Source organism: Bemisia tabaci, chromosome 2 (genome assembly GCF_918797505.1).
Source record: "Bemisia tabaci chromosome 2, PGI_BMITA_v3".
NCBI lineage: Eukaryota > Metazoa > Arthropoda > Insecta > Hemiptera > Aleyrodidae > Bemisia > Bemisia tabaci.
Window position 1 is genome coordinate 5,457,665 of NC_092794.1, and position 19,218 is coordinate 5,476,882.

At 37.7% G+C, this 19,218-nt stretch overlaps 2 protein-coding genes and 1 long non-coding RNA gene across 5 annotated transcripts in view; 2 read left to right on the top strand and 1 right to left on the bottom strand.

The window, feature by feature from the left end:
- The window catches only part of LOC109031838 (uncharacterized), a 30,552-nt gene extending 19,540 nt beyond the window's left edge, over positions 1 to 11,012 (top strand). For 2 of the 3 annotated variants that reach the window (XM_072296598.1, XM_072296600.1), the window contains 3 exons: positions 4,866 to 4,949; positions 8,714 to 8,951; positions 10,170 to 11,012. In XM_072296598.1, the coding sequence (XP_072152699.1) occupies positions 4,866 to 4,949; positions 8,714 to 8,951; positions 10,170 to 10,251 (404 nt within the window). In that variant the 3' untranslated portion in view covers positions 10,252 to 11,012. The remainder of the gene's footprint in view (positions 1 to 4,865; positions 4,950 to 8,713; positions 8,952 to 10,169) is intronic. The other variant, XM_072296599.1, reaches the window with a different exon arrangement.
- LOC140223974 (uncharacterized) lies at positions 3,045 to 4,949 on the bottom strand. The gene is made up of 2 exons (XR_011899229.1): positions 4,811 to 4,949; positions 3,045 to 3,736 (listed from the first exon to the last, which is right to left on the bottom strand). It is a non-coding gene; the product is annotated as an uncharacterized lncRNA (long non-coding RNA).
- A 1,353-nt stretch (positions 11,013 to 12,365) lies between the features above and the next one.
- LOC109031857 (uncharacterized) lies at positions 12,366 to 18,943 on the top strand. The gene is made up of 6 exons (XM_019043654.2): positions 12,366 to 12,523; positions 12,955 to 13,093; positions 13,898 to 14,113; positions 14,786 to 15,004; positions 17,742 to 17,976; positions 18,773 to 18,943. The coding sequence occupies exons 1-6, from the start codon at positions 12,467 to 12,469 to the stop codon at positions 18,849 to 18,851; spliced, it is 945 nt and encodes a 314-aa protein (XP_018899199.2). The 5' UTR covers positions 12,366 to 12,466; the 3' UTR covers positions 18,852 to 18,943.
- The last annotated feature ends 275 nt before the right edge of the window (positions 18,944 to 19,218 follow it).

Sequence of the window (19,218 nt, forward strand, 5' to 3'; positions counted from 1 at the left end):
TGCGTATCTCCTGATGAAGTGTCGATTCTTAGTGCCAAAAATCTTGCTAACGAGCTTAACGTGTCCCTGTCGAAAATTTAACTCGACTGAAAATTTGATTCGATCGGAAATCTGACCGACCGGAAACCACAATCAACGGGATTCGTTATCCACCCGAAATTTCACTTGACCGGAAATCGAAAATCTTAATTTCTACTCGACCGGAAATGTGCCCCAACCGAAAACTTGACTCAACTGGAAATCGACCCGACCGGAAATGTATTCAAACTCAAAATTTGGTTGTTCTCGGATGGAGAATAACCAATCTCAATACCAATATAACATTGATTTTCCTAAGAAATCGCAGAAATTCGATAAAAGCGATTGATATATCGACTCGTTAACGTTAAAAATCGATTCTACAAGAAAAAATACGTAGGTGTCGATGTACTACAGTCATAATAAGTGCATTTAGTCATCCATGAATCAAAAATGAACGATTTCAATCTCAAAAAATCGTTGGTTTTCCGTAAAGAATCTTTAGAATTCGATATAATCGATCGATATATCGACTCGTCAACATTAAAACTCGATTTTGCGTGTAAAAATACGCAGGAACCGGTGTGTATAACATTTGTAAACAACGATAACAACCCCGTAGACACATCAATTCAACAAGAAAATAGCGAAAATTAAGGCCGGAGTTTTACCCCCTTGCCCCACCCCCCACCCTTAAACTCGAAAGCGGTTCATGTCTTGAAATTTTTACCTAAGTTTTCGGTTATTATAAGCTTCCACTTAAACCTTGGTTCGATCGTCGAATCGAATACCGAAAAAGGGGCGAAATTTGGGGAGGCTCTTTGAAGGGAGACTAAAGAGGTCCAAGAGACTGCTTCGGATCATTCATTTTACATATCATAAGTAAAGGGGGAAAAATCATTATGCACAAACTTAAATGGACTACATTTTGCAATTTGGAATTATAAATTCTAGGCCGGTTTAAAAACAACGTATGTACCATTAGTTTCCCAATGCTTATAAGTGTTTTTCCAGAAGAGACAGACTTTATAGTTCCAAATTGCAAAATACAGTCCAAATATCCCTCGCCGAAGAGCACTCAAAGATAAAGCGCCTTCATTTGCGCAACTATGCAAAATAGCACACCCACGCCGTAGGTATATTTTTAGTTTCCTCGAGCGTCGAGTTCAAATTACCCAACAATTCGTGCACTTAATATCTATTGTACCTATCTTCACCTTTACCTATAACGAATTTACTTACGTCAGATTTTACGCAAGACAACGTAATAATACGAACGTAATGAAATGTACCGAGAGTAAAATATCAGGAAGCAGCCACTATAGAATCACTGAGGAATGGAAATCTCCATGTCTTAAAGTGCATGTTTTTCTACATATCTTTGAAGAAAATAGTATTGCGTATTTAGTAGTATAAAATGAAAGAATGAACTCTTATTCTTAAGATCCTGACAGGATAGATAAATAATTTTTAAACGGAACTTTTTGCGAGTGTGTTATACACCTGAAGACGGAGCCCGGCTCCGAGATGGCCATCGTGTAATTCGACGAAAATCCACTGATGTGAAGAGGAAAAGTGTTCGAGGGTAAACCGTAATTGAACGGAGTTAAACAGAAAGGAACCAATCCACATCGGGATCGAACCGAGAAAAAGAGGTTTAAAGTTTGGCTCCTGCATAAGACTCAATGTAAAAGATAAACTTCAAGTTCGATTTCTGCAAAATTTGATCCAACAAAAACTTTGAATTTTTGGCGATAGATAGCAGAGCAGTGGTTGAGTTCAAAACAACTCATAACTCAATTTTTTTCCAACATGTGGGTTGGTTCCTTTCTGCTTAACTCAGTCCAATTTTTCTTACGTGTAAATTTTGCGTTTAGTCGTGCTACGGAACAGTTTGCACTGTGCGGATCGACAAATTCGATGAGTGAAACGGGTCAAATCGCTCATGCCTCCGGAAAAGGAACTATCCTAGACACTAGAGAAGGATGTTGCATGGAAACCTAGATTCACAATAGCGCAAGCTCTAGACATCGGAAACAGAATACATACGTTCACTCTGATTAACACGACCGCGGAACAATGGCGTTTATTGGTTTGCCTACCCCACTTCGCCGGGAGGGAGCACAAAAAAAGCCTTGTTCGACAGGGATTCGAAAATCGGGAGCGGAATGAAAATGTTTCGGAAGAAGACCGCGTAGCCACGAGCGGGGAGCATGTCCCTGGCGCCTTCTCTTCCTCTTCCTCGTTCGCCGACGCTATTCGGGCGAGAGCGGTGCTGCCACGTCTCAATTGTTTCCATCGATGAGAGTTGCAAAATGCACCGGGGGTAATATATGATGGAGTAGCCATAAGAATCTACGGAAATGGAATTCCCATTCTTAGGCCTTGTCTCCACGAGCCGTTTCACGAGATTTGTCCCAGGGAAAAATCCCACTTACGAAGTTGGGAAAAATATTGAGTTAATCAATATTTTTCCCAGTACCAAGTATGGTACTTGTATCCCTAGGACCCACTGAGAGAAGAAGAAGAAGTGAAAACGAATTGTGCGATATTTTGTTCATTACTACATTGTTCATGTTTGTTTAGTTAAAATAATGTGTCTAATTGTCATTTGAGTGCAATTATTATTTTAATCCCGGTTAAATACTCGACTTTAACTAATTTATCTTCCCGCGCAAACTAGTCGCAGGGCTGTATGAGCCCCGTCCCGTGGAGACGGTAACTGGGAAAAATCCCAGAAGTTTCATTCCTGCGATTCGAACTTGGGACTAATCCCATGAAAACGTCCCGTGGAGACAAAGCCTTAAAGTGCATGTGTCTCTACACCTTTAAGGAGAAAATAGGAATGCAATCCTTTTCCTCCGGGAAGGTGTCTAAAAGCATGCGTTTTGAAGACCTACGGAAAAAAGGTGTCAGCGGTTATCCCCTAAAATTGTGGCACTGCCCCAATTCGTTGATGGTATAGACATTTTCAATAAATTTTGGTAGCACCGTAATTAAAGTTGGGCTGGTAACCTTATTTATTGGGGGTACTACCACAGTTGATTGGAAATGTACAAGCTGGGACTTAACTCCTACCTCTGCTTTTCCGTGCCCTATTCAATGCACAAGGATCATATTCTGAGATGGAATTTTCAGTACCTCAAGCTGATTTTTAACATTGATAAACAAAGCTATAGACGAGGAAGACAAAACGAAAATGGAGCGATCCTGTTGGTTGAAACGGGTGATTGTTACAGACTAAGGGTAGGGCAGATGGACAAGGGTCTCTCGGAGGTTGCTGTTGGTAGTCTATTACCTACATTCTTTGCTTATCACAACCACCCGCTGCCACCAATAGGAATGCTCAATTTTCTCTCTGCATTATCAGCCTATCACTTTGTCTACCAATTTCGATAATCAGCTCGTAGGGCCTAAGGCCGTGATTAAATTTCTTACAGTATATTTTGTTGGTGGTCCCTAGCCAATTTTTCTGAGTACTTACATACTCAACGCCGCTTTACGTGAAAAAAATCAGTTTTGTACCGACACTCATGCGGGTGGCTGTGATAGCGTTAACTAGTTTTTTGGAAAGCCATCCCTTCTTGGGTAGGGATCGTGATTTTCGAAAACCGCAAAGTAAACTTAACGCCTACAATTTACTCACCTGTTTAGTCAAGGGAGGTGAAATTCTCTACTAAAACGGGTTTTTAGTGAAGGGAACTCACTTTTCCGCGCTCTGCAAAGATCAATTTGAAGTAAATGGAGAATTTGCAGGTGTCTGAAATTCGGCGAATTTCATGCTTAAGATGAAACGTCTAGGAGAACTGGGCACGAGAGTACAAGAATATCCTTGTCATTTAATCGAACAATTATTTGAGGAAATATGACGAAATATCAAAATATGCCAAAATATATGTGTTTAAATGAGAAATGCTGCCAGGTGATCTTACAAGGCGGCAAACTGTCTCACTTTTAAATCTATTTTTCTACGATTTCCCATATCAGAATTTTTTTTTGAAAAATATTGCGAACTTAGCTCATTAAGCACTCTCAAATGAAACCATACAATTTTTTTCGTGCAAACTCTCCATTGTCTTTAACTCAGCTTTTTATTTGCATTTTGCACCCTTTATTATTGATTATGCATTGGTTTGTCCATGAATGCTTGCCAATGATTTTTGTAAGTAAGCTGAAAATCGACTTAGCAACTCTGGTGAGAGGGGAGCATCGCTTTGAGATCTCAAGCCGGAGCCGTGGTGCCCGGGTCATGTAGTCTGCGTTCACTTCCAGTGTTGAGTTACCTCCCCATTACACGTGCAATGAACCGCGCACAGCTCGAAAGCCGATACTTTGCGCTTTGCTCCAGCCATACGCACCTGGCTCCCGTAAACCAACCAACCCGCGGGTCTTTCCCAAACTGAGGGCTCAAATCGTCTCACCTCTCCTATACAAAGATGTGTAAATATGTAGTTGAAGTTTTATTTCATTTGCGAAATGGAGAATTTGCACTCAAATTTTGTGTTGCTTCATCTGAGAGTGCCTGAAGAGCTGATGTCGCAGTATTTTTTATAATTTTTTTCTGTAATGGGAAATAGTCTAAAAGTTCATTTAAAAGTGAGAAAATGCACCGCCTTGTGACGTCATCTGGCGGCATTTCCCATTAAATCGCATGTATTTTAAGCAAATTAGATATTTTCGTCACATGCGCATCTTCTTCAACAATTGCTCGATCAGTGAACCAATTGTATCCTCGTGTTCAGTTTACTCAGTAGTTTCCCCTTCAACATGAAATTCCTCAAATTTCAGACACCTGCAAATTCTTAATTGCGGTAAGAAAGGTCCATTAACCTCTTTTATTTTTTCAGACTTAGCTGAGAATCCGGATAATCCACCCGGTGCAAAGCCTGACGAACTGGAGGAATACAAAAACCGGACTGAGCTCCGAAAAAGTAAGGATCCTTATTTTGATTTAATTTTCATTTCTTGAGGGTTTTTATTTTTATCTTTTGTTCAGTTTTCCAAAAAGGAGGTAAACTGACCCGATATTCCAAATAATTAAAGATCACTTCTCGGTTTACTTTATCGGTCATATTTATCAGGATAGTGTGAAAACTTCTTTTTTTATCCACATTTCAATTGCAAACTGATTGCGGTCGACGCAGGAGCTGTTTCGACAGAAAGTTGACGATGTTGCCAACGTGCGTTGCATATCATCATAAAGCTGAAAATTTTAACACGGAGATTTTTTAATTGGTTGATTCACTTATTCTCTGTGTGAATAAGTAATCATCAACCAGTTAAAAACTCGGAAAGAAAAAGTCTTCTTAGTATACTAATTTAATTAAAGAATCCGAAAGGTTGAATAATTCCTCCTCAATTCCTAATTCATAATTCATAATTTCCTTCCTCAATTGATGAATAATTCTTTCAACAATAAAAAAAAATCAATTCATTTATGTATGTAAATGAATGTTATGCACACGCTGAGGGAGGTTGTAATGGGATCACATAAAAACACTTTATTCAATTAACACTTACATTTAAACAGACCGAAAAATTTAAAGAACGCATCTAGCCTTTATTCAAATTGCATGTATAGTTGCAATTCCTCTTCTAATGTATGTATCTTGGTCGATCCTGACTCATTTTCAAAGAATTAACGAGGAATGCGGGTTTATTTGATTCCTTTACGCGGCACGCGTTGTGGTGAGCCAATTCCAACTTTCGTCACCAGTCGGAAACGCCTTCAGTTTCACTCGATACTTCATTGCTCACGTCAGAGTTAAAATATTTGTATCATGAACTGCCATGCAGGGGCCTCTACTTTTCGAACATTCATGAAGTATATTGTCGCTCATTGAGCCGGAAAACCTTTATTGAAACCGCCAGCAATATTATTATACCGATAAAAATCATGAGAGATGCTTAAAAGAATTAGTGCAATGCATGTTGGATCAAAACTTTAGGTATGCCTTTTGTACAAAGGATAAAACAGGTTTTCGATGAGGTTTGTGTATAGCACTTCTTACATTTTATACCTGAATTGAATGTCGGTATTCCAGCGAGCTGATTGTTGACATTGATGGACAACGCCTTAGAAAAAGAAGACAAAAAGGATATGAAGGGATTCTATTTGGCTAAAACGGGTGGTTCTGATAGACTAAGGGGGGAAATCGTTGGGATAAAGGGATATTTGGAATGAGAACAATTCACTTGCAGTGCAGATTCATTTAATAAGGGTGCACCAGAGGTTATGAAAAAACTAAAAAGAGCTCAGCTGATATTATACGTATTAATTTTTGCTCTCACGGCATTGCCATATTTCAACTCGCCTCCTCAAAAATTAATTCCATTATGAATAGATGCTAACTGGGAACAACATACAGGTCCAACATTTGTTGCAACGGATGAGGGAAACCCAGAAAAACCTCACCAGACCTTATTTTAAAACAAACATCACAAATAGAATTTTCTCGACGAATTTTCGACGAACTTCAAATTTTGATCTCGCTGAAGTCTGAGTCCCGGTCTCACAATCAGTTTCTTGAATTTGCAAACAGACACAGGTTTTGTTAACAAATCATCCAGTTGATTACCTGTAGGAAAAATATTTTGCATCAATTACTCTTTTAACAATCTGCTCCCTATAATATGATATTTATCATCAATGTGTTTTGATCTTTCGTGGCTTTTTTAATTCTTTGCAATACTATTGCAATCTTAGTGATCCGTCTCTCACTTCAAAATTATTTCAGTATTTCCATTTTAACTTCGTCATGTCGATGGCATTACTGTCCCTATAATAGTTTTTAATTTAAGTGCTCAGAAGTCAAGATTATCATAGAGGTTTCCTCCATTTTACTTTCACATTCTCTTCTGTTTCAAGCACGCGTCACGTCTAGAGTTTGAGTAAGTTTTGTGGACTATACACCAATCATTTGCTTTTGAGTCACTCACAAGACTTTTAATTTCCTTAACTCGGTTCCTTTTCCAGAGTTAACTAAAGTATCAAGTTTAAGAACAATTCTGATTTTATTACCAGATTTATCGGTTTCCTATTCACTAACTTTCGGTCACTCGAAATTGGCGTTTCCAAAAGCACCTTCAATTGTGGCGTGATACCTCACGCATTCCGGAGAGTACGTAGAGTTGTATCACTGCGCCTGAGCAATGCGATCGAAGATTAATAAGAAGTAGCCTCCGCGCTGGCCTTTACCCGCGGTTTTCCCTTGCCGCTATTGCAGTTTCGACCGCATAGTTTAAGTGTGCTGAAGCTAGATTTGTTTTTAATAATTTTTACGGAAGAACTAAAGATAAATAGGCGGTGAAAAATACAACGAAATAAAAAGAGCTTAAATCAAGAACAAAATACAAGAAATCTCAGAAAATCATGTGTATCAAAAGCTAAAATTGAACGAAAACACATTCGAGAAAATTACAAATTGATTATAAATAAGATAGAAAGTTCCTCATAAATAATAAATTAAAAGGAGGAGGTGTGCGCACTGCGTAACTGTCGCACCAGCTCGTAAGATCAGTCATTCCATTTATCTCATGCTTCGAATTTTCTGCGATACGAGAATCCCCGTACGGAAAATACTACGAATCTCGATATTATGTAATGTATCTTGCCGATATTACATGACTCACACAAATTTTCATTTTTCACTTTCCACGCTTTATGTCAGATCAAAAATCATCTTGGATTATAATCGGTGAGCTAAACACACCCATAGAGATTCCATCATCTATTCATCCATCTCCACATGGGTCTCGACAACACCCTGTTTTCTTCACTAGAGCGCTAGACATCCATTCTCTGAGCTTTTACTTATCTCAGTTGACGCTCGTGGTTCCTCATGAAGTTCTGATTTTGACTCACAGTCAGATGCATCAGTTTTTCTTGCATGAGATCTGATTTTGACTCACAGTCAGATGCATCAGTTTTCCTTGCATGAGATCTGATTTTGACTCACAGTCAGATGCATCAGTTTTTCATCTCATTCTCAACATCCACAGAGCACTTTAACACAGGTCTAGGTTCTTTGTCTCATCGACAATTACTATACTCTGAGACAAACATTTTCTTCTCCACATCCCACACTTTATATCCATTTGTAAAATGCCTCATATAATTTTACTGCAATGAACATTACACAAGCTTTATCTATTACGGCTTTCACCATTCGCTTAGTGGTGCCATTTTACTGCTGGGTTCGTGGATTTTTGGTGACTCAAACTAAGCGAGATACCTTTCTGGACACAAACTGTTTGGTTTCGTTTCAAATTGAATTTCTATCATAAACACAGTATAGAAGAAGACATGCCCAATTAAAAAAAAAAAAAAAAAAAAATGCTGAGATTCTCGCAATGTAATTTTCGCGACGAGATTTGGACGTCACACGTCGTGCTCTTTCTATCGTTTTCATCTGTTGCCCAATCAGGATCACAGTGACCACTCAAGATATAGGTTGGGCTCACGGCATTGCCATATTTCAACTGAAATGATGGATGAATTATAGGATCTCTCACCGGTTGCCGTTCATCAGTCTATTACTTACCTCCTTTGTCCATTGCAGCCACTAACTTATAGGATTTCCCCATTTTCCCTCTGTCTTTTATGTCCATCATTTTGTCTATCAATTACAATAATCAGCCCACAGCACCCACTATGGACAAAGTTGTAAAGTGTATTTTTGTTTTTCTCCCTCAGCTCTTTACCCGCCCTCGAAACCAACAGTGATGAAGGTGAGTGATACGGAGGTGCAAGTAAAATGGTCAATCAACATAATGAAGGATCACCCAGTCAAGTACTTTATGATCCAGTATGTCGAAAAAAACCGCCTCGATATGGTCCTCGGCGGGGGAAATGAATGCCACGATGTAGAAAACGTGCTGACCTCCTTGTATTGGCATAACTTCGACCGTCTCATGCCAGGACACTCATATCAGTCAGTATAAAGAACATTTCTCTACAAGTTTGATGCACTAAAATTGAGAAAATACATTTACCATTCACAATTTTATAAAACATGGCTATTGATTCCAATAGACATAATGTTTATAGATTAATTAAATCGGGAGTTCCCCCTGATGTAATGCCCGGTTCCGGGGCTTCATAAGGTAGATTAGTTCTGTAAATTTAAGATCAATAATGTATTTAATCTGTACCTTCTAATTTAATATGTATCTCTAAATATCTAATAAAAAACAAACAAACAAAAAAAAAAAATCGGGAGTTCGGGACGAGCAAAAACCGCTAAAGTCCATTTTCTCAGTCTTAAGTCTTTTTGAGTTTAGAATAATTTCAAAGAGTTGATACAACCATATAAGTGACGAAAGGACTCGTTTTGGGATTGAGGAAACCCGAAGACAAGTTTTAATTCCACTTTCGTGGTTGCAACCAACTCCGAAAACTATTATGAACTCAGAAAAACCTAGGACTAGAAAAATGGACATTGGCGATTTTCGCACGTCCCGATTCAATTCAACTGTTCACTTAAACGTTACAACACTTTCACTCTTGGAATTTCGGAATCTTTCTCACGGCTTAAATGAAAACAGGGGCTTGCAGGACAAGGCATAAGGAAAGTTTTTGAAAAAATTGAAATATTAACAATTTCAAGTAAAACTAGTCTTAATGCATATTCTGTGAACTTGCTTCCAAATGCCTATTTTTAAGCATCAAAACGTCAGTTTGAACCTAATTTCCGCCATAAAGGTTCGTGTAATTTCGAAACTTCCAACACGTATTTCTCAAAATAGCAAAAACTGCACTTATGCGCCTTGTCCTCCAAAGCCCCTTTATTCTTTAATGGTGTTTTAGATTCCTCAGAATAAAATATTTATTGAAAAGGACATTAAAAATAAACGAATCAGAGGCACTGGAAATGCTGAAAAGCTACTATTTGAAGGAAGATTATAAAATGATTGCAATTTGATATTTCTCTATGCGCGGCACATTGTTTTTTCGTCCACATGTACTTGGAATAAAAATATACACCTATTCCAATTGAACGCTCAAATGTGCCAAATTGCTCCTTACAGACTGATTTTTTCACTTAAGTTTTCCTTAGTGTCGCATGTAGGTGATGTTGAGTTAGAAATTATACGGCTTCCAACTCCAGAGTAAATCTTTTGTACTACAGTGAGCGTTGTTATGTTCCCAGGTTCAGAGTCGCAGCTGTTTATGATGCGCCAGACGAGATATCTGTGCTCAGCAAAAGCTCTGAATGGATTGACATAAAATAATTATAGCACTCGATAACGTGCCAAACAGAAACCGACATTCTTCATTCCTTGTTCCAGGTTCCAGGTTGCTGCTGTCTATGACGGAAAAAAGTTCTTATTTAAGACGAGCGAATGGTCCGATTGGTTCTTGCTATGATGTAAATCGTGCTATCAGTCTCACCCCGTTTTTAATCAAAAGTTCGGGGACTATTTTCAGACTCTCTGTGCGCACTCTAAAGCCCAATTCACACGGTTTAACTTTTCACTCAACATTTCTTCAAACTTTTGCAAATGTTTACTGTGTCATTCAATTAGGAAAGATTTCCAGCCAATAGAGTCGGAGGAAAAAGTAGATGAACCATTTAACTGTGTGAATTCGGCTTAAAAGGCCGAATAAATTACCGAATAGCTCCAGGTGAATTGTGAATATCATCCAATGGGCGGATATGCAAAAGAAAATTCATGGAACGCGCAATAAACGCTTCATAAGGTCCGGATTTTTTTAAAATTTTTTTAGATGAATTGAAGTCACTTAAGAATCTGTGACTAGTTATACTTAGTCCAAAACTTTAAAGATAAGCTGGGCTCCGTTTGTGAGCACAAGTTTCCTAAAAGAAATCACTTTATTAAAAGTTAGTACTGTCTGATTTTCATGTATGACTACTTAATGATTTATATATTTAATTGTGTAAATATAATGTTTTTCGATATTATTTTACATGAGTTTGTAAATAAGTGTACAAATCGACAAAAAGACAACATAAAATACTATCGTAAAACCACGGTGGTAGTTTCTCATTCACCTTCAATAAATTATTAGCCCACTTTATACGCCTCATCAGAATATACCATGCAAGGTGCATTTATCTTGAGGTCGAAATTTTGAATTAATGACCCCCCTTTTACTTTCGGAGGGGGGCCGAGTGAGTTTAGAACTGAGAAATTTGAATTCCTTTGGATCGATACCTTATTCAACCCCGCGGTCCCTGACTTCCTACGACCTAAAATACCCAAGAAAAAAGCCAGGCACGGATGATCTGAAACACCCTGTATGTGCGGGTATGTCAGCGAGATAAGGAACTTGTCGGACTCTGCTGGGTGCAGTACCTTTTGGTCAAATGTCCTTCGGGTACCAGGTTGCTCTGGATGGGTGCTCAAATGATGATCCGAAGACGTGGTAACGTGGTAACGTGGTAACGTAGGACCGCACAATTGTGGTACTGCGTTCCATAACGCAGAACCGCTGGAGCTCGATCCTCCGTTACCCTTTCGCATTTTCATGATGACATCGATGTACTGCAGACATGCAGTACTGCAGGCTGTGGTGTGGTCCTACGCCTCCTACGTTACCTCTTTGTGTGCATACTAATCCAGAAGCATCTGGTATCTGGAGGACCTGTTACCTTAAAAGTACAGCGCCCAGCACTCTTCACCAAGTTTCTTGAGTGCGGATATACGAAACATAGGGTCAACTATGAGAAATGAGTACCCTAAACATGAAAAATGACAATGAAGAAAGAAAGAGATAGTTTTTACTTGAAATTTTGATGAAAACACATAAATTGTTTAAGTACAAAAATAAATTGTTTAAATTCTCTCCATGTCTGGTTTTCCATTCAGGGCCAGCGGTAGAGTTTTCGGATGGACATCTTCCCCCTTCCCCCTTTTCTTTCCTCGTTCGGAGGATATGCCCTGCTAAGTCTGGACATTCTACAATAAGAAGGGAAAATCAGTTAATGTATGCTATATACGTATTAAACTCTTTGAGCCCACAGTATACTTTTCTTTTATTTAAATGTGCCCTGTGAATGGTAGTAAGCAAACAGCTCCTATTTTCTCATCATATATGAATCCTCAATCGCACCAGAATCCTCCACTTGAATACTTCTGTCTGTATACTTTTCATTGTAACGTCCAAAAAATGAAGCGTCTGGGTCACTCAGAATTTTTGTGGTTTTAAATAGATTTCAGAGAGGAGAAGAGAATTTTAGAGAGAGAGAGAATTCTCGTTTACGGTTTTCATATAAACTTCCATCAGAAGTCATACTTCAATCGATGTGTGGTGCATGGGTCACCGCTGACGTAATATTCTCAAGAAACTCACAAATATTAGAACGTAAACAACACTTGCTCGTGTTATCATGGCATCTTAAAATGATAATTTGTACAGCATTCTTTCAATATGGGCCCGATAAATTGCTCGGAGTTCACTTGAAATTCCAAAGAACGGGTTATCATGAGTTTGACATTAGAGTTAGTGACTTTCAGTGCTCTTAGCTTATATATAACTGAGGTTAGTTACAGTTGAGTGGTTTTTTACAATTTGCGCATTAAAATTTGACTATTTGAGTTTAGAATATCATGTGAATAAAGAATATCTGTGAGCGCCCACCAATTGAAAAAGGACTTTACAAGCTAAAATTTTCAGGGGCGTGATTTTTTTCAAATTGGGTCGCAAAATCGGATCTTGAAATTTCCATAAAAAATCTTCTTATTGCCTGAAAAAGTAACTTTCGAAAAGTTTAGCTCATTTTATGTGTCGGTAAAAGACGTAAAGTTACATTATAGTTTTTTTTTTTTTTTTTTTTTTTTTTTTTTTTTGCACTGATGTTTAAATTAATTTTGTCAAGACGAAATACCTTACTATCACACTTTTACAGAAGGGTCTTTTCAATTCTAATAACAGACATAAATTTAATGACATCAAAATAATTTTTCGTCCAGATACTCCCGGCAAGTTTCGATGAGGACATTGAAGAATATAATCAGGTTACTCCCGGAATTGATTTCCCAGTTAAATGTCCGGAAAAGAGCAAACATTATGCTAAGATATACTATGAAGAGGATTACTTGAAGGTATCAGGTGAGCGCAAATTTAGTAATTTATCAATTTTTCATGTTAATTTCAAAAGTATGAAAGTGGATCAAATGTACTCATAAGCGGTTACATTAAAAATGTACTAGTCAAAATGAATCATGTGAGGTAAATAGCTAGCAACGATGTACCTTAAAGTAATGCCACTGGAGTAGAGAACCCAAAAAATTCTTCCTCTGATCGATTGATCAATACTTGAAGAACTTAGCTTCAAAAATCACATTCAGTTTTTTCTTTTATCCAAGTCAACCATAGACTCACAGTGAACTGGATTTTATTTTGCAACAAGGAATCACTATTTTTTACTCATTTTAAAAACAACTTTGTGCCATCGATTTCCTCTTGCAGATAAGTGACTTGATGGATGAGCCAGTAACAGTTGTTCCTTTTTGCAAGATGAAATCCAATTATGTATCGAGGGCCTTGGAGGACAAAGCGCATAAGTGCAATTTTTTTTAAAAAATTTAGATATTAGGTAATGATTTCAAGTGAAACTAGTGTTAATGCATATTTTGTGAAGAATTCGCTCCCGGATTCCAATTTTTAAACATCAAAAAGTCAGTTTGAACTTTCTTTCCGCCATAAGGATCCATGTAATTTCGAAATTTCAAAAACTTATTTCTCGAAATAGCAAAACTTGAACTTATGCGCCTTGTTCTCCAAGCCCCTTAATTCAGTGTTGTGTGCTATTCTGTGCATGGCAAACCCCTCTTCACGCAAACTCTGCTGAGCTTCCGCTTTCGTTTTCTATTGTCCTTTTTTTGCTCCTTTTTTATGTAATTTTTTTTGCAGACGTATATCACAATGACGACGTCAAACCACTGTCTGATAATGGATATTATCTCGTCAAGAATGTGACAGTGAACGATTCTAATGATTATGTCTGCGTTTACAAAGAAAAGGAAATAGCACCTTACACGATACACCTTATGGTCATCGCCATCGATCCGTTTGACTACCTGAATCATACGCAAATCTTTGATTTTGCGGGCACGCCACCAATACCAGGTCCGTACATTCCATTTTATTCGCAGTTAGTCGTTTTTTAAAGGGGCAAAAGCAAATAAAAAACAAAACGGGTGCAGCAAAATCGATATTAGCAATCGATAAGGGAGTAATTATTATCCTTAGGCATGAATGAATCATTCATCATATTGGATTACATTTTAAAAAAAGGAACTAAGAGCATTCCAGTGTTGCTAGGAGCGCGCACCTTACATTTTTCGCAAAAAAATTACTGATATCATGCAAAAAATTAAATTTACAGAGGTAATTTTAATCTTGGATTTATCGTCTATTGGGAGTAAAGATAGAACTTGTTTAGATGATCAGTTTATGTTTGCGAGGTAAAAAAAGGCGCACAATCTTAGTAACGTTGGGATGCTTTCGGTTCCTTTTTGCAGAATACAATCCATACTATGTTTTGTTAAAAATTGATTGACTCTAATTAATCTTTTATGTACGCGTCGCACTATGATCGAGTGGAATATTTATTTACAGATTGGGAAAAAATGTGAGGTTTAATGGTTTGCAGGGTCAAAGTTTTCGATATCACACCATCATCATCCCTACGTACATATATTTTAATGAGTCCACTCACAAGTCCCCATTTTGATGGTTAAAGCTACCTATGATCAATGCAACATGAGAGGTTCTATTTAGTTCTAATTTTTATTTCAGATGCTCTCTTGGTTAAGGAGGAAGAAGTCCAGTTAAAAAAAGCTGGAGGGACTAGACGAACTGGAAAAGAAGAAATTGTAGCTATTAACGATGATAAACTTCATTTAGATAACGAGATTGAGGCCAGAGATGAGGAATATCCAGATGAGCCACAAGTTATGGCGCATAACCAGCTCGGCCAGTTCGGGGATTACAATGTCGGACCGGCTGTGAACACAAGTAATCCTAACATGCATTTAAACTTTACGTGCATTTAAATGCATTGCATTTATTAACATGCATTTCCTTGCAGTTTTTCATCTTGGTCAATGACGAGATTATGATGTAACACAGTTAAAGTGATTCGATGGACGCCATATTTTGTGTCAAAACGACATGCGATATATCGCATAGATTGGTACCATTTTTCAGCTACTCGACATTTTTCTCGAATTTTGAGATCACAACTCTGTTGTCAGGAGACTACAGAATTCACTTACCAATTTTGACAAACAAATTCAACGTAACTAGGTGTCGTTTCTTCGGAGAGAAAATATCGCATTCGAGTGCAGTTTCGATATCAGTATCCAATGCGATATTTTTCTTCTAAAAAACAAACACGCGTTTTTATTACGTTGCATTCGTTTGTCAAAATTGGTGAGTGAATTCTTTTGTCTTCTGACAAACAGGACTGCGATCTCAAAATTCGAGAAAAATGACGAGTAACTGAAAAAAATGGAACTAATTGTGATATATCACATGTCATTCTGACACAAATTACAGCGCCCATCGAATCACCTTAACACTAGAAGGCTCGTATGAAGGATAGATTTCCTGCGTGGTACCATGCTGGCACCGTGGTGCCAGGCCCGCCACATCCCATCTCGGGCCCTGGTACCAGTTTTAAGGTCGAGGCCCCAAGCACGGAGGGGGGGAGGGGTCCGAGGAATTCCTCCGAGAAATTTTAGAATTTATACGACTAATCGGACGCATTTTGAAGCTTCCTTAAAGAATTTTTCCATCAATTTCTGCGGAATAATTATTTTTTTTTTATACTTTCAGCACAAAATACTTGCGAATTGTTGCATTCAAAACATCTGGAAAATTTTTTATTTTTTTTTTTTTGGGGGGGGGGGAATTTTTGAAATTTTTGCAGTGGCGAATGCATAGCTGAAGTGCGCTTCAGCCAGAATTGTATTTAGCAAATGGGTAATTTTTATAGGAGGATTCTAATTAAACAAGTGGTTAGAAATTGAAAGAAAATAATATGAACTATGCAAAACGATTATTCTGATAACGGAACTTGGCTGTTTTGAAAACGCCTTCAAATGCGGCGTGATACCTCACGCATTCCGGAGAGTTCAAATAGTTGTATCATTGCGCCGTAAGAATGTGACGGAAAATTTAATTGGAAATAGCCTCCATGCACGCTGGGCGTGTCGATTTCCTTTGACATTTTTGCAGTGGTGAATGCATAGCTGAAGTGCGCTTCAGCCAGAATTGTATTTAGCAAATGGGTGGTTTTTCTACAAGGATTAAAAATAGACGAGTGGTACGGAATGTAACAAAAGAATATGAACTATGCAAAACGATAATCCGGGTATCGGAACTTGGCTGTTTTGAAAACGCCTTCAAATGCGGCGTGATACCTCACGCATTCCGGAGAGTTCAAATAGTTGTATCATTGCGCCGTATGAATGTGACAGAAGATTTAAATGGAGATAGTCTCCATGCACGCTGGGCGTGTCGATTTTCTATGAAATTTGTGCAATGGTGAATTCATAGCTGAAGTTCGCTCCAGCTAGAATTGTATTTAGCAAATGGGTGGTTTTTCTACGAGGATACGCTGAAGAAAATAATTCTTTTGACAAAAAAGCGATTTTTTACTCAAAATTAAAATTTATTCGTCAAAACAATAATTTCCTTGTTTTATGAAATTGGTCCCGCCAGAGAAAACATACAAAAAAATTTTTAACGACATGGAAGCTTTCGTTATAGTAACTAAATTTTTGCTAATTGTTATCGATAGCCTCCTTAACGCACCGCGTTGAATGTCAGGAATTCTATTTTCTTTTGATCATAGATCAGAATTTTCACATGGCGATGAGTGATAAATTCTGATGGCAAACACCTCTCATCATGACAGTGTTACACCATGGTCTATGATGGTGTTTATTCTTTGTGTGGCGAGGATAGCCGTCAAAATTTATTTTTCTTATAATGTTAGGTTTTTGGAAGTTGTCTTGCTCGTCTATACTGCTGCGGCGGGCAAAGCAAAATATATTTCCCGTGTAGAGAGAGTATTGTCCTGTCAGTAACGTTCTCTGATTGTGGTTCGTCAGTTTTTGGCTTGATTGTGGAGCGGTGAGGACCTATGTTTACGTCCTGATTTACATAATGTAAAGAAATTTTTACTCTCGAGAAAAAAAATTAGTGACTATCATGGGAAAAAAGTGCATTATCGGCAGAAATATTCCATTAACGACAGAAATGTGAAATGTGATTTCTGGGAATTCAATCTTGCCGAGGAAATTTCATTTCATAAAGTTTCATGAAATGTTCCATCCGTCTAACGGCTCTTCAGAACTTAAATTTTAGAAGCTAGATATCAAAATATGCTCATCATGTACAGATATCTGTCGCTATTTTGTTTATTCACCTTTGTCCAAAATTAGGAGTGAAGGAACATTCCTGCATTCATGGAAGAATAACACTCGCCTATCAATCAGAGAACGGTACGTTTTTCCGTAGTAAAAAAATTGAGCCGGCAATACAAAAATCCATTTATGTCGGTACTTCATCGCGGATATTGCAACTATTTTTTCCTACAGTAAGAATAATGCAAAATATCATGGATCCAAACCAAATCGATTGAGACTGATAAACATTGGAAATACTAAATATTAGATTTTTGTTGAATTAAAGAAAATGCAGGAGACATTTCTGATTTTTTAACTAAACACATTTACATTTTCAGCCGGTCTAGTTCCACCATCAGCGCCAAAAGTAAAACGCATTTCGCCATCGAGTGTTGAGGTCTCTTGGTCGATAAAATTGAACAAAGGAAGTCCAGTGGATCACTATTTGGTCCATCATTTAACTTCATTATCTCTTGGAGTTGGAGGGGGAAGCTTTTGGAAGTGCAGCAAAAAAATACCACCATCTACCAAATGGTGCGTGATAGACAAACTGATGCCTAAATATTGGTACAGGTGAGTGACTGAAGGATTATGATAATCTTCATCTGTTGCGACGTCATGATGGCAGATATTACTCGATACGAGACTGATCAGTGTGGGTGAAAGATGGAGGATACTTTCAGTGGTTAAAATCGGAGACAAAGTGGTTTAATAACCTAAGTCAAAAGTTAAGAGTGTTGCTCGTGATACTAATTTACCGAGGGCAGCAAAAATCATCTTCATTGACTGATGGATGTCATGTTAATAAGCAATTTGCTAAGTGTTTGTCAAACTGCTCCTCATTTGAAAAGCAAACGACTTGGTGCATCGATAATTAATCATCATTGCTCGGCGAAAAGGGTGATTCCATTTTTTTAATTTTTCACCATAAGTGTAAGTTTTAGTGGATGATTGGTTACATATTTAGCCTCTGTTTCGAATCGATTCACTAGTTTCTGGTTTTCCAATATTTTCTAATTTTCTATTTACAATTTTCTGCAACGATATCTTCTATACTTCAAGTTACGTCTATACATATCTAACAATTTTGTGGTAATAAATGCCTGAAACTTTACGAAAAAGTATTTTTCGCAAAAAAAGAAGAAGGAAAAAAAAGAGTTCCCCTGTGAGAATTTAATTTCTGTGACATTTGGCACGAAAGACCAGATAAAAATTTTTCGGCAAGAATTATTGGCGTAAAATAGTTTTAAATCATTGTTTGCTTGTGAGTTGAGAATTGGCGAAATTTTTCTACGGACCTTTACATTTTTCAACTGCCTATCTTCGGGTCATTTATTTTTCTCTTTTCAAATTTTTTACTTTGTTGCAGGTTCAGAGTTGCAGCAGTTTTCTTCAACAAACAGGAAATTAAAGTATTTGGAAACCGATCTGAGTGGTTGAAGTTATAATTTAATAACATGATCCCCCCCCCCCCCCCGCTTTGTACCACGAAATCACTCTGCTTTGTTGAGAGAAAAAATAAATAAAATTACCTGGATTTTTTGTCTAACTGTTTAATCCCTATTTAAAGTGATTTTTTCACTCATCCACGATGTATTATTTGCTGCTGCTCAAACTGTTCTCAAACGTGCCAGAATGGTTCGTTCAAATAATCTAGTTAGTCTTTTCACGCTAGGAAGGTGTTTACGGCAGAGTTTAAGGGCGGCTCGGTTCATTATCGTTGATTTTATGCTCGTTGGCAAAATGTAAGCGAGTTTCATCTTTATATGTCCTCGGGTACCCTGTACGCTCTGCGGCAATGGAACCACTTTACTC